The sequence below is a fragment of the Rana temporaria genome, chromosome 3 (assembly GCF_905171775.1).
Source record: "Rana temporaria chromosome 3, aRanTem1.1, whole genome shotgun sequence".
Lineage (NCBI taxonomy): Eukaryota > Metazoa > Chordata > Amphibia > Anura > Ranidae > Rana > Rana temporaria.
In genome coordinates, this window is record NC_053491.1 from 141,566,094 (window position 1) to 141,580,287 (window position 14,194).

General features: G+C 44.4%; 1 protein-coding gene across 1 annotated transcript in view; it reads right to left on the reverse strand.

The window, feature by feature from the left end:
- The window catches only part of COG5 (component of oligomeric golgi complex 5), a 480,035-nt gene that overhangs the window by 82,747 nt on the left and 383,094 nt on the right, over positions 1 to 14,194 (reverse strand). Inside the window, exon 15 of the mRNA XM_040343536.1 lies at positions 13,668 to 13,778. Within this exon, the coding sequence (XP_040199470.1) occupies positions 13,668 to 13,778 (111 nt within the window). The remainder of the gene's footprint in view (positions 1 to 13,667; positions 13,779 to 14,194) is intronic.

Genomic DNA, 14,194 nt, shown 5'->3' on the forward strand with positions numbered 1-14,194 from the left:
ACTGCCCACTGTCATACCCTCTGCTAAGCTCCCTTACAGAAATGTACAACTTTTATAGCTTCCGTGCTTCTATCCTGCACATATTGGCCCAGATTCTCTAAAAAAACGGCTATCTTTAGGCGGGCGTAGCGTATCTCAGATACACTACGCCGCCGTAACTTAGAGCGGCAGGTCCCGTATTCAGAAACATCTTCCGCTCTAAGTTACGGCAGCGTAGTGTATCGGATATGGCGTAAGCCCGCCTAATTCAAACTAGGCTGGTAGGGGGCGTGTTGTATGTAAATATTATGTGACCCCACATAAATGACGCTTTTATCAAACGGCGCATGCCAGCGCATGCTCAGTATCACGTCGAATTTTCAAATTTAATTACGCCTGCTCAATGCCTAGTCGACGTGAACGTAACTTACGTCCAGCCCCATTCACGGACGACGTACGCAAACAATGTAAAACGTGAAAAATTTGACGCTGTTCCGACGTCCATACCTAACATTGGTACACCTCATCTACGCCTCATAGAGCAGGGGTAACTTTACGCCCAAAAAAGCCTTACGTAAACGACTTTAAAAAATGCGCCGGGCGCACGTACGTTTGAGAATCGGCGTATCTAGCTCATTACCATATTCAACGCGTAAATCGACGGAAGCGCCACCTAGCGGCCAACGTAAATATGCAACTTAGATACGACATCGATTTGTCTTAGATCCGACCGGCGTAAGTCTCTTCTAAGAATCAGGCGCATAGATACGACGCCTCACACTCAGAGTTACGACGGCGTATCTGGAGATACGCCGGCGTAACTCCTACGAGAATCTGGGCCATTATCTGCAGTCAAATCACCTGCCCTCCTCTTCTGCACATACTGACTCTCATCATACCCTCCTCACTACTCTTTTGCATATACCGCACCCTTTTCATACCCTTTCGTATTCCTCTCCTGAACATAATACCAACTGAGACACTTCTTTTGGATTTGTTTGTAATATTTCCAACCTTACCTAATCTGGAATGGACACACTTTTGCTAGTACATAATAAAACATCTCTTCAGCCCAACAAGGGACATAATATTTGTACTAAGCTGGTGGGCTTCCTGTAGTAGTCCTATACCCTTTTGATAATTGAGATTTTTTACTATATAAGGAAAGCCAAACAAAGTGCAGAAAAATGTTCAAATGAATGCAACAGTATGAATTTGAGATTTAAGATTTCAATAGATTGTGACCTATTAAATTAAAAGTTTAACTTTCTTTCTGTACATAAAATGGACTTCTAACATACTTTGCAAATACATTTTGTTTAATTTAGTATAAAAAGACTTACCAAGACAGAAAAGAGTAAATAAAGTTGAAGTTAATATGCGTTGAAATTTATTTTAAATTGTAAACTTCTTTGATATTATACAATGTATAGCTTATGGCTGAACATTGATGGTTTATATGGATTTTAAGCAAAACATTCAGAAAGTTTTCCAGTTTTGGAACTACAAAGTTTCATAGATGACGCACTTCAGAGGTTCAGTTCAGTTGTAACTGTTTAGGTTAACAAACCACTGTAAAGTATATTTTTCCAAATCCCGCTCACTCTTTGTGAATCCTAGATGTGTGTGTAGGATGTAGAATCAAACCCTTTCAAAATAACTCAAAGTAGAAAAGGAAGTATTTTTGTTGGAAAATTGCATCATGTATGGTTAATTTTGATACAAATAGTGTTTAATGGATTGCTTCTTTAAGAGCAGACCTCATATGTGTTTAGGTGAACAGATCCTTTCCATATTAGCAGGCTGCACAGCTTCAGAAAGACAAAAATGCTAATAGGTTATATTTAGAGATCTATAACTCTAAAAAAAAGAAACAATGGAACAGCTTTTGGAAACAATGGAATACCAGAGTCTTTCTTTATTGCTGTGCTAACTATCAGTAAGACTTTTGCATCTCTGCAATATATGCAACACTTCAAGAAAATACTATATATACATTTTATAAACATAGTGCTACAAAACCACATGTAGATTTTTTTATAGTGAGATCATGGTAAAGTCTGAAATAAAATAGAAGATAGTCCAGGCTACCATTATTAACCACAGGACATTTTAGCCTTATGATGTGGTGCTCCTTAACTACTTGCCGACCAGCCGCCGCAGTTATACGGCGGCAGGTCGGCTCCCCTGCGCGAGGTCACATACATCTACGTCACCTTGCGAATCGGCCACTAGGGGCGCATGCGCTCCCCCGCTAGCCCCTGATCCCGACGCGCGTACCCGGCGGGTGCGATCACCCCTGGGCACCCGCAATCGGTCCTGTCAGGGGGGGAAATGACCTATCGTCTGTTCATACAATGTATAAACAGCGATTTGTCATTTCCCCATGTCAGCCCCACTCCCCCTTCAGTTAGAACACACCCAGGAAACATGATTAACCCCTTCCTCGCCCCCTAGTGTTAACCCCTTCACTGCCAGTGGCATTTTTATAGAAATCAATGCATTTTTATAGCACTGATCGCTATAAAAATGCCAATGGTCCCAAAAATGTGTCAAAAGTGTCCGCCATAAAGGGATTTTTAATACAGCTTCCCTGTAAAATCCTTTTCTTGGAGTACATCACGGGACACAGAGCGGCATATTCATTACTATGTGGGTTATATGGAGTACCTTCAGGTGATGGACACTGGCAATCTCAAACAGGAAGTGCCCCTCCCTATATAACCCCCTCCCATAGGAGGAGTACCTCAGTTTTGTAGCAAGCAGTATGCCTCCCAAAAATGGTCCCCAAAAGAGGGGTGGGAGCTCTGTGTCCCGTGATGTACTCCAAGAAAAGGATTTTACAGGTAAGCTGTATTAAAAATCCCTTTTTCTTTCTCGTACATCACGGGACACAGAGCGGCATATTCATTACTATGTGGGATGTCCCAAAGCAATGCTTACAATGAGGGGAGGGAGAACATCTTCCCAAGACAAAAGGATTTAATTTAGAGATATACTCAAATCATAATAAATCCAACTTAGTTGAGAAAAAATATTTTTTAAATTTAACTCAAAAGGGAGCCCCCCGGAATCCGAGGGTCTCAAACTGCAGCCTGCAGCACTGCCTGCCCAAAGGCTGTATCAGTATTCCTTCTTACGTCCAACTGGTAGAATTTTGTAAACGTGTGGACAGAAGACCAGGTTGCCGCCTTGCAAACTTGAGCCATAGAGATCTGGTGGTGTGCTGCCCAGGAGGCGCCCATGGCCCTAGTAGAATGAGCCTTTAATGATAACGGAGGAGGCAACCCTTTCAAGCCGTAGGCCTGAGTGATTAACTGTTTAATCCATCTCGAGATGGTGGATTTTGCCGCTGCCTGCCCCTTCTTGGGCCCATCCGGTAAAATGAACAACACATCTGTTTTCCGGATCTTCTCTGTAGCTTTAAGATAGGCCTTCATGGCCCTGACAATATCCAAGGTATGCAGCAAACCCTCCTTTCTGGAAGTAGGTTTAGGGAAGAAGGATGGTAATACCAAATCCTGGTTTAGATGAAAACTGGATATAACCTTTGGTAGGAAGGAAGGATGAGGGCGGAGAACGACCTTGTCCTTATGTAAAATAAGATATGGTTCCTTACAGGATAAGGCTGCCAGTTCCGATACTCTTCTGGCGGAAACCATGGCGACCAAAAATACTAACTTCCTTGTCAGTAAAACCAAAGGAATTTCAGCCAACGGCTCAAAAGGTTGTTTCTGTAAACTTGACAGAACAAGATTTAAATCCCACGGACAAAGCGGGGATTTAACTGGAGGATTAATACGTAAGACTCCCTGCATGAAGGTCTTAACCAGCGAGTGGGTGGCTAGCGGCCGCTGAAACCATACTGACAAAGCTGAAATCTGTCCTTTGATTGTGCTTAATGCCAGTCCTCTATCCACTCCTAGCTGGAGAAAACTTAATACTCTATCGATGGTAAACTTCCGAGAAAGCCATCGTTTGGACTCACACCAGCCTACATAGGCCTTCCAGACCCTGTAATAAATCACCCTAGAGACCGGTTTCCTGGCTCTGATTAGGGTAGAGATTACTCTCTGAGACAGACCTCTACCCCTGAGAATCAGGGATTCAGCTTCCAGGCCGTCAAATTTAGATGCCGTAAGGCAGGGTGGAGGATCGGACCTTGCGATAGCAGGTCTGGCCATAGAGGAAGAGTCCAAGGGTCTCCCACTACCATCTTTAGGATTAGTGAATACCATGCCCTTCTGGGCCATGCTGGAGCTACCAGGATAACTGGTATGTGCTCCACCCTGATCCTGCGCAGCAGGCGGGGTAGTAACTGGAGCGGGGGAAATGCATAAAGAAGTTTGAACTGATGCCAAGGGCAAACTAACGCATCGGTTCCGCAGGCCCTGGGATCCCTTGTGCGGGACATGAACCTGTCTAGCTTCTTGTTCAGTCTCGATGCCATGATATCCACGTCCGGCACTCCCCATTTCTGGCAGAGTGTCTGAAAGACCTGTGGATGCAGAGACCACTCCCCCGGCAACAGAGTCTGGCGACTTAAGAAGTCCGCCTGTAGGTTGTCCACTCCGGGAATGAATATAGCCGATATGCAGGGTACATGGGCTTCTGCCCACAAGAAAATCAAGCTCACTTCTCTCTGAGCGGCTTGACTCTTGGTTCCCCCTTGGTGATTTATGTATGCCACTGCTGTGGCATTGTCCGATTGTATTCTCACCGGGAACCCCTGCAGCTTGGACGTCCAAGCCCTGAGGGCAAGTCGAGCAGCTCTGAGCTCCAAGATATTGATGGGCAACTGCTTCTCTGCCGCTGCCCAAGTGCCCTGGCGAGTGCAACCCTCCAATATTGCTCCCCAGCCAATCAGGCTGGCGTCTGTGGTTACTATTTTCCAGTTCACAGGACTGAAAGTCTTTCCCTTCAGGAGATTCTGAGGGTTTAACCACCAAGATAGACTTTGCCGCACTCTTGGCGAGAGTGGCAAAGGAATTTCTAAGGCCTGAGGCCTCTTGCTCCATGCTGACAGGATGGCTGCCTGCAGGATGCGAGTGTGGCTCTGAGCGTACGGAACCGCCTCGAATGTGGCCACCATCTTGCCTAGTAGTCGCATACATAGACGAATAGTTGGCCTTTTCTTTCTTAGAACTATTTGTATTAGCTCTTTGATGGCCTTGACCTTTAATAGGGGTAGGAACACCTTTTGTTGTTCTGTATCCAATCTCATGCCGAGATATTCCAGCTGCCTTGTGGGCAGGAATGCTGACTTGTCTCGATTTAGGACCCAGCCGAACCTTTCGAGGTACTGAACTGTGAGGGCCACTGCTCGCTCCAGGCCAGGAGACGAGTGGTCTACAACCAAGAGGTCGTCCAGGTAAGCCAAGACCGTGACCCCTTGGGTCCTTAGATTGGCTAGGATTGGGGCTAGGACCTTCGTGAATACCCGGGGGGCCGTAGCCAACCCGAAAGGGAGCGCCATAAATTGGAAATGACGTTGAGCCACCGAGAAGCGTAGAAATACTTGATGTGGCTGAAAAATTGGCACATGAAGGTAAGCATCCTTTATGTCTATGGACGCCATAAAGTCGTCCTTCTGGAGCACGGCGACAGCTGACCGAATAGTTTCCATCCGGAATGGGCGGACCTTTAGGTACGCATTAACTCCCTTTAAGTCCAAAATTGGCCTGACATCGCCGTTGGGCTTTGGGATGATAAACAGGTTGGAGTAGAACCCCAATCCCTGTTCCCGGACTGGTACTTCTACTATCACCTTTTGGCATAGCAGATGATTCAATGCCGCTATCAATGCGGCTTTTTTCACAGGGTCGCCTGGTACTCTTGACTCCTGGTAATGAGGAGGAGGGATTTTTAGAAACTCTAATCTGTAACCTGCGGCCACAGTAGACCGGACCCATTCGTCGGGGATGTTGGCTTCCCAAACCTCTGCAAAGAGGTGAAGCCTTCCCCCCACCCTCATGGGTGGGGGCGCCTCTTCATAAGGCAGACTTAGGGGCTGGCTTAGCTGGTTTGCGATACCAAGGTTTCTTGCCGCCCGAGGCCTGTCCCTGCGCTTTGCTGTTAAAGTTTGATCGTACAGGAGGCCGTCGGTACTGCCTGGAATTTGAGGGCCCCGAAGCCGGAGAAAGCTGCCTTTTACGTGTAGGCCCCCGAAACTTCTTTTTGACTGGTAAAAGCGTACTCTTACCACTCGAAATAGTCTGAATGTATTTATCCAGATCTTCTCCGAAGAGTCGCCCTCCATGGAAGGGAAAACCTGCCAGAAGCTTTTTGCACGGGGGCTCGGCCGCCCAGTATTTTAACCATAAGAGTCTTCTCATATGCACTAAAAATAGTGATAAACGAGACGCCTGCTGAATAGAGTCCTTTATAGCATCCACCGCAAAGCATAGAGCTCTGGGTATATCAGATAGCTCCTCTGCCTGCTGGGCAGGGATGTCCTTAAGCATCTGTTTAGTCTGGTCCTTTAAAGCCTGACAGATTCCGATAGCAGCAACTGCTGGCTGTACCACTGCCCCTGCCGTAGCAAAGGAAGCCTTTAAAAGAGTCTCCAAACGTTTATCAACCGGGTCTTTAAACATTTGAATGTTTTCTACCGGGCAAGTTAGTGATTTATTCACACACGAGATGGCAGCATCCACAGCTGGGAGCGCCCATCTTTTGGCAAACTTCTCTTCCAACGGGTAGATAACAGAAAATTTTTTAGGCGGCAGAAAAATTCTGTCTGGTCGTACCCAATCCTGGAAAATTAATTCCTCCAAAAGAGGATGGACCGGAAAAACTGCGTTGTTCAAGGGCGCCCTTAAGGAGCCCAAAGAGGAAACTACCGGACCCCGGCGCTCCGGTAAAGGCAACTTAAATGCTGAGTGAACCATGTCTGTCAAAGACTGGACCCACAGACTCTCCGCTTGGGAGGCTGAGAATGGTTCTTCAACAGTAGATTCCTCAATTTCTGAACCCTCTGGATTCTCGTCCAGTAGGTCTTCCTGAAACTCTAATTCCTCCGGCGAGAGAATTTCAGCATCTGAGGATACAAATTTAGGCGAAGGGGATCTAGTCCGTTTCTTGCCTGGTAAAGACTTAGCGAACATAGCCGCCAATCTTTCCTCTAGCCCACCCAAAGAGGCAGCTAGCATTTCCTCTGTGACAAACACAGGGTTGGGTGGATCTGGGCCAGCCGCCGCACCAGACCCCCCTATTGGCTCAACCAAGGCGGCCACAACTTGGCTACTAGGTGGGGAGAGTACCGGCATAGCCTGACTCATGTCCTCAGAATCCGAGGGGGAGCCCTTTTGTTTTTTGGCATTTTTTGCCCCTCTTGATCCTGAGCCTTTGGGAGCCATAGTACAATACCGAGGTACCCCTGCATGCAACAACTGACTGTTTGCAGCTAGGAATAGTTAAGAGGTTTAGGGAACAGCAGGATTACTAGTGTCCAAAAACCCCTGGTGAGGCCGAGTATGTTTATTCAAAAAACAAAGGAAAAAAATCTTTTTTTTTTTTTTTTTTACTATGATATTATGTTCCTTTAAATAGAATGTATATATATATTCTTCTTTTTTTTTTTTTAAAACATACGGCCCCACCAGATATCCTTTGCGGCCTCCAACCTGCTGCAAAGGGGAATTTTTGGCTGTAGAAAGAAAATAGGCCAAGCCTAGGATGTACTACCCCTTTCCTGCCACCGGGGGTCACCGGAGTGCCGCTCTGCGTCCCCTCTCCTCCAGCATCAGCTCAGACTGAGCCATGAATGCAGCCTGTCTGTTCTTAACAGACGCGAAGGCACGCCTCTTCCTGCGCTATCTCTCCGCTCCCTCCTCCCGAACGGCGCGAAACCGTCTATTTTGGCGTGCCCGCGCACGCGCGCGCGCCTGTCAGGAAGGAGAGAGACACATGGAGACGCGCGCCAGGCGCTACAGAGGCAGGGAGAGAGGATCGAGCCGACGGCTGCAGGGCGGCAAATTTGAACCCCCGGACAGGTAGGCACCTAACAGAGACTCTTAAGGACTCAGTTTTTTGCCCAGAAAGAATTCAAAGATGACCCTATCTGACCAGCAGGGCAGCAGGTAGCCAGCAAAGACTTGCTTGGACAGGGGAACCAGAGATGGGGGGGGGAAAATCAGACCATCCTGTCTACACACAGACATAGTGACCAAGGTGCCTATGCAGAGCATACTTAGGCTACCCCCCCATTTGATCACCCCTGGGGAGCCCGCTGTCGAACCAAGTTCCGCAAGCTCCCCACTTACCTGCTCCATGCCGCAGGACGTTTGCAAACAAACATAGTCCAATCTTCTCCCATCTCCGTGGGTAGTGTAGTAGACCATCAGGCACTGGGGTCCTAGAAGGAACCGCTGTCCTGGACCTATATAGCACCCCGGCAAGCAGGATACTTTTGGCTTTGGAAAAAAGCTCCAAGTCCTGGGCCCGGGGTCCAGCCCTCCAGAGAGGGCATTATAGGCAAAACCCCATGGATTTTGGGGCCCGGGTACTGTCCACTTCGGCACTGAGGCACTCTGGACAGATCCGGTTAGCCTGCCAAAATCCTAAGGATATGGAGGCAAGCTATTCCGTGACCAACACCTAAGACACTGGCGAAAAAACTGAGGTACTCCTCCTATGGGAGGGGGTTATATAGGGAGGGGCACTTCCTGTTTGAGATTGCCAGTGTCCATCACCTGAAGGTACTCCATATAACCCACATAGTAATGAATATGCCGCTCTGTGTCCCGTGATGTACGAGAAAGAAAATGTCGCAGTACCGATAAAAATCGCTGATCGCCGCCATTACTAGTAAAAAATCCAGATTACCAATCATTAGATGTGGTGCTGTATTGTTTAGGCTTTTACCCCCTCTGTTTTCACCTGGTGAAAGGCAGAGCCTGCCTCCTTCCATGAACATACAAAAAAAAAAACGAAAAAAAAAAAAAAAAACACAACAAAAAAAATTATTGAGCTTCGAGGGTCATAGCTCGGCAACCTATGGTCACAGAGAGCTGAAATCCTACCCCACCAGTGGTCAAAATGTGGGGCTCCTGCCACCTATAGTCCAGAGATACAGGGCTTCTTGTGCAACCAGTCAGAAGCTACATACAGAGCCAGTTTAAATACAAGCTGGCACACTCTGTTTTCAGCAGACAGAGGATGAGCTCACCGTGCCTCTCACTTCTTGTCAGAAGCACTGAGCTTAATATGGACAGCTTGGAGCCTTGGACCAATGGTAAAGCACCATTGGAACAAACTGTCTAATAAAAATGCTGCAGTGCAGGCTGTCCTCTCACTGCAGTGTCATAGAAGAGGGCAAATGCTCCCTTTCAGCCCAGCCCTCTTAACTAGAAGGAAAAAGCATGGGTTTATGGGTATAAAATTTACCCATAATACCATGTTTTTCTCACATAGTTAAAGCGGAGGTCTGCCAACCCCTGCAAAAATGAAAAGCCAGAAGCTAAACATACCGCAGCTGCTGACTTTTAATAATAGGACACTTACCTGTCCTGGAGTCGGCACCGCAGCTAATGTTTCCATCAGCTGTCGGGTGCTGTCACTGCCGGTAAGGGAACACGGCAGTGAAGCATTACAGCTTCACGCTGGGTCCCTACTGCGCATGCGCGAGGCACCACTGCACAATCCTACGAGCCCAGCGACAGAGGAAGGAGGAGGGAGCCCAGCTACTGGTCTCCCGGTATGGAAGTGGGAACAGGGTACCTCAAAGACAGGTATCCCCCCCCTCCCGAAAAATGAGCGGACGTTCCACTTTTGGGTAGAACTCCGCTTTAAGAGGGAGAATGAGAATTTGCTGCCTGCTGAAAAGGTACTGTTTTAATCAAGCTAAATCATATATTATTATGCTATGTTATACCATAATCATTTTTATCTACAGTATGTACTATGAAATTACTGGTTTGAAGTTATAACTTCAAACTTCAGTAATTTGTCCGTTAAGCCCCCCTGCTTGAGTACAGTTTTTGGAAATATAGCAAATTACCTTAAAAACAATATATAATAATTGTTTATTACTTATGGTAATTAACCACTTGCCACCCATGCCAATTCTGACACTTCTCTCCTACATGTAACAATCATAAGTTGTTTGCTAAAAAAATTACTCAGAATCCCCAAACATTATAAATATTTTTTTTAGCAGACACCCTAGGGAATAAAATGGTGGTCGTTTGCGCAGCATTTTTTTCAAACGTGCTTTTTTGGGGGGAAAAAAATGTTTCATGAATATACAAAATAAATAATAAACACTAAAATTAGCCCGAGTAAATAGATACCCAACATGTCACACTTTAAAATTGCACTTAAAATTGTACTTAAAAATCTCCATAGGCGACGCTTTAAAAAAAAAAATATATATATTTTTTTATTGGAAGACGGTTGCACAGTACATAGACCCTTCTATTATATGTTACATATTTATAGACCTTGCTCTGTATATTACATACTGTATTTATGACCACAGCACTCTGTATACTTGGCTGTACAGTACATTACATGCTATACTGTTTTTATCAACACCTGACCAAAGTTCATTATCTCAATAGTTGCTGATTGCTAGGAAGTACCTGATTATTTGAATTATGCTTTTTTAAGTTAGGGTCAGAATTTCATCTTTTTATGAACTTAGACTATGCAATCTATGGGCCCCATTATGTTAAAAAAAAAACACTGTGCAGTATTATAATATTGTCTATAAAAACTTTAAAAACTTTACAATTAGGACATTAAGGTTAATTTCCAAAGTCTACCCGAAAAACTCCCCCTAAGGTGATCAGCCCCTCATTCCCCAAATTCACAATTAGGAGCTCATTCCCAACATCCCAGGAGCGAGTGCACTTCCTCATTCCAAACCCACACATGTGCAGTGCACTCTCTCTGCTGCCAAAGACCCCTAATATCTCCATAAAGAGAACCTGTCATAGGAAATTTACTAATACATAGGGGGCTTGGTAGCACATTGTGATAGCAGTAGAGTTAAAAAATAAATAAAATGTGTTAAAAATAAAAATAACATTATTATTTTCTTTAAAGCCACTCTGCACATACAAACACACATTAGAATGCAAATTCTCACCTAGGGCGCACACACATACAGTTCACCTGGAAATGATTCACAGCACTTCACTTTTTCCACATTTGGTTATGTTACAGCCTTATTCCAAAATTTCATAAATTCATTATTTTCCTTAAAATTCTTCAAACAATACTCCATAACGTCAACAAAGTTTGTTTGAAATCTTTGCAAATTTATAAAAAATATCAATTGAAAAAAAATCACATGTACATAAGTATTCAAAGCCTTTGCCATGACGCCCAAAATTTAGCTCAGGTGCATCCTGTTTCCACTGATCATCCTTGAGATTTTTCTACAACTTGATTGGAGTCCACCTGTAGTAAATTCAGTTGATTGGACATGATTTGGAAAAGCACACACCTGTCTATATAAGGTCCCATAGTTAACAGTGCATGTCAGAGCACAAACCAAGCCATGACGTCCAAGGAATATTCTGTAGACCTCTGAGACAGGATTGTATCGAGGGCACAGATCTGGAGAAGGGTACAGACAATTTTCTGCAGCATTGATGGTGCCAGTGAGCACAGAGGCCTCCATCACCCATAAATGGAAGAAGTTTGGAACCACCTGGACTCTTCCTAGAGTGGGCCGCCCGACAAAACTGCCGCCTTAGTCAAAAGGGCCTTAGTCAGGGAGGTGACCAAGAACCAGATGGTCACTCTGACAGAGCTCCATTGTTTCTCTGTGGAGAGAGGAGAACCTTCCAGAAGAACAACCATCTCTTCAGCACTTCACCAATCATGCCTGTATGGTAGAGTGGCCAGACGGAAGCCACTCCTCAGTAAAAGGCACTGGAGTGCCTGGAGTTTGCCAAAAAGGCTCCTGAAAGACTCTCAGACCATGGGAAACAAATATTGAACACTTTGGCCTAAATGACAAGCTTCAAGTTTGGAGGAAACCAGGCACCGTTCATCACCTGGCAAATACCATCCCTACAGTGAAGCATGGTGGTGGCAGCATCATGCTGTGGGGATGTTTGTCAACAGTAGGAACTGGGAGACTAATAAGGATAGAGGAAAAGATGAATGCAGCAATGTACAGAGACATCCTTGGTGAAAACCTGCTCCAGAGCACTCTGGAATTCAGACTGGAGTGAAGGTTCTTCTTCCAACAGTACAACGACCCTAAGCACACACCAAGATAACAATTGAGGGGCTATGGGACAATTCTATGAATGTCCTTGAGTGGCCCTGCAAGAGCCCAGACTTGAACCCAATTAAAAATCTGAAAATGGCTGTGCACCGACGCTCCCCATCCAACCTGATGGAGCTTGAGAGGTCCTGCAAAGAAGAATGGGAGAAACTGAACAAAAATAGGTGTGCCAAGCTTTGTGCTCCACAAAATATTGAGCAAAGGCTGTAAATACTTATCTACATGTGATTTTTTTTTTTATATATATAAATTTGCAAAGATTTCCATCAAACTTCTTTCACCTTGTCATTATGGAGTATTGTTTGTAGAATTTTGAGGAAAATAATGAACCAAATCCATTTTGGAATAAGGCTGTAACATAACAAAACGTGGCAAAAGTGAAGCACTGTGAATACTTTACGGGATGCACTTTAAGTAAATGACAATGACACATGTCGTAGTAGAATAAATAGCCAAAGAAGAAGAAATAATTTTAGAGTCGGTATATACAATTTTGGTAAGTTGTAATGGTTTTTAAAGGAAAGAAAGAAAACACACAACAGTGTGCAGTAATTAAGGACCATTTCAATTGGTTGTAAACTATTCACAACAACTTTATACTACAGGTAAGCCTATATTAAGGCTTACCTGTAGCTACCCAGGATATCTCCTAAACCTGCACAGTTTAGGAGATATCCCGTCATCAGCACATGCGCACTAGAGAAAACTGATGTGCCGTTGCTTCAGTCAGCATGCAGTTACCGGCGGCTCCCGCGGGAGTGATTTAATCGCGGGTCAGGCCAATCGCTGTGAGCAGCGATACCCGGAAGTAATCCCCGGGATAGATGTCACTGGCCAGAGGGGGAGATGCTATACCGCATTTCTATGCCATAGGAGAAAGCGTTCAGCGCTGGACAATGCCTATAACACCTAACAAAGTTTGAGCATTTAAACCTACTAGATAGCCCTCCTTTACCACCTGTACTCTGTAAATTAAAATTTCCTAGCCCATTTTCCTTTAATACCTTATTTGGTAAAGTAAAATAAAAAATCCACCTGCATTACATGCATATTTCCCCATTTGTATCCCTTTTCAAACACTTGTTGATCTGACAGAAATACAGTGTGCTCCTATCTTGCTGCCTAATGGACTACAGAACCAATCCCCCCACTATTCCCTGTCCCTCTCCTCATGCATACATAGATTTTTTTTCCAAGCAAAACAATATCGCTTCCTTACCATCTTGGCTCAATCCCAGCTGTCAAAAAAATGAAGGTACATACAAATGGTTAAAATACATATTTTGTAGATTTATATGCACATATATTTCCAATGTGTGCAATTTAGAGACAATGGTTTGCTAGTCCAGGAGCTGGAGTTGTGTTTGTTGTGTCTTCTAATGGACAACAACTGGATGCCAATAGGGGAGATTGAAAATGAAACCGGACTTAAATGGTAACTTACCTTGTGCACTGACTGGTGTAGCCTGTACAGTGAATTCACTACTGCCACATTTCTTCGTTGTCCTTCTGTAAGTGGACCAATCACTTGACTTGCTTCTCCTTGTGTGGACAGCTAAAAAAACAAAACCAGCAATGATTCAGCACTCAATGTTAAAAAAAAAAAGAAGAAAATAAATCACAAACCGAACAGCTAGATATCATTCATATTCTCGTTTTTGAAATATTGTGAAATAATGTCCATTTCCCTTTTAAAGTAAATCAAAAAAGCCTAACAATGAAAATCAATAAAAAAAAAAAAATGTGTAAGTATTTGTATACTTTTGAAAACAGACTCACTTTGAGTTTAAACCACAACTAATAAAAGAAATTTAAATCATAGAGGCATAAGTTAGCAAGAAAGAAGTAGGCTTAGTCCACGAGGAATATTTATTTCAAAGACATTAATTAATGCTTAGGAAAATCATCAAAATGCAGCAGTATGCAAAGTTATTTTGCTCTTATTTTGTGAACAATATTTTATAATGTATC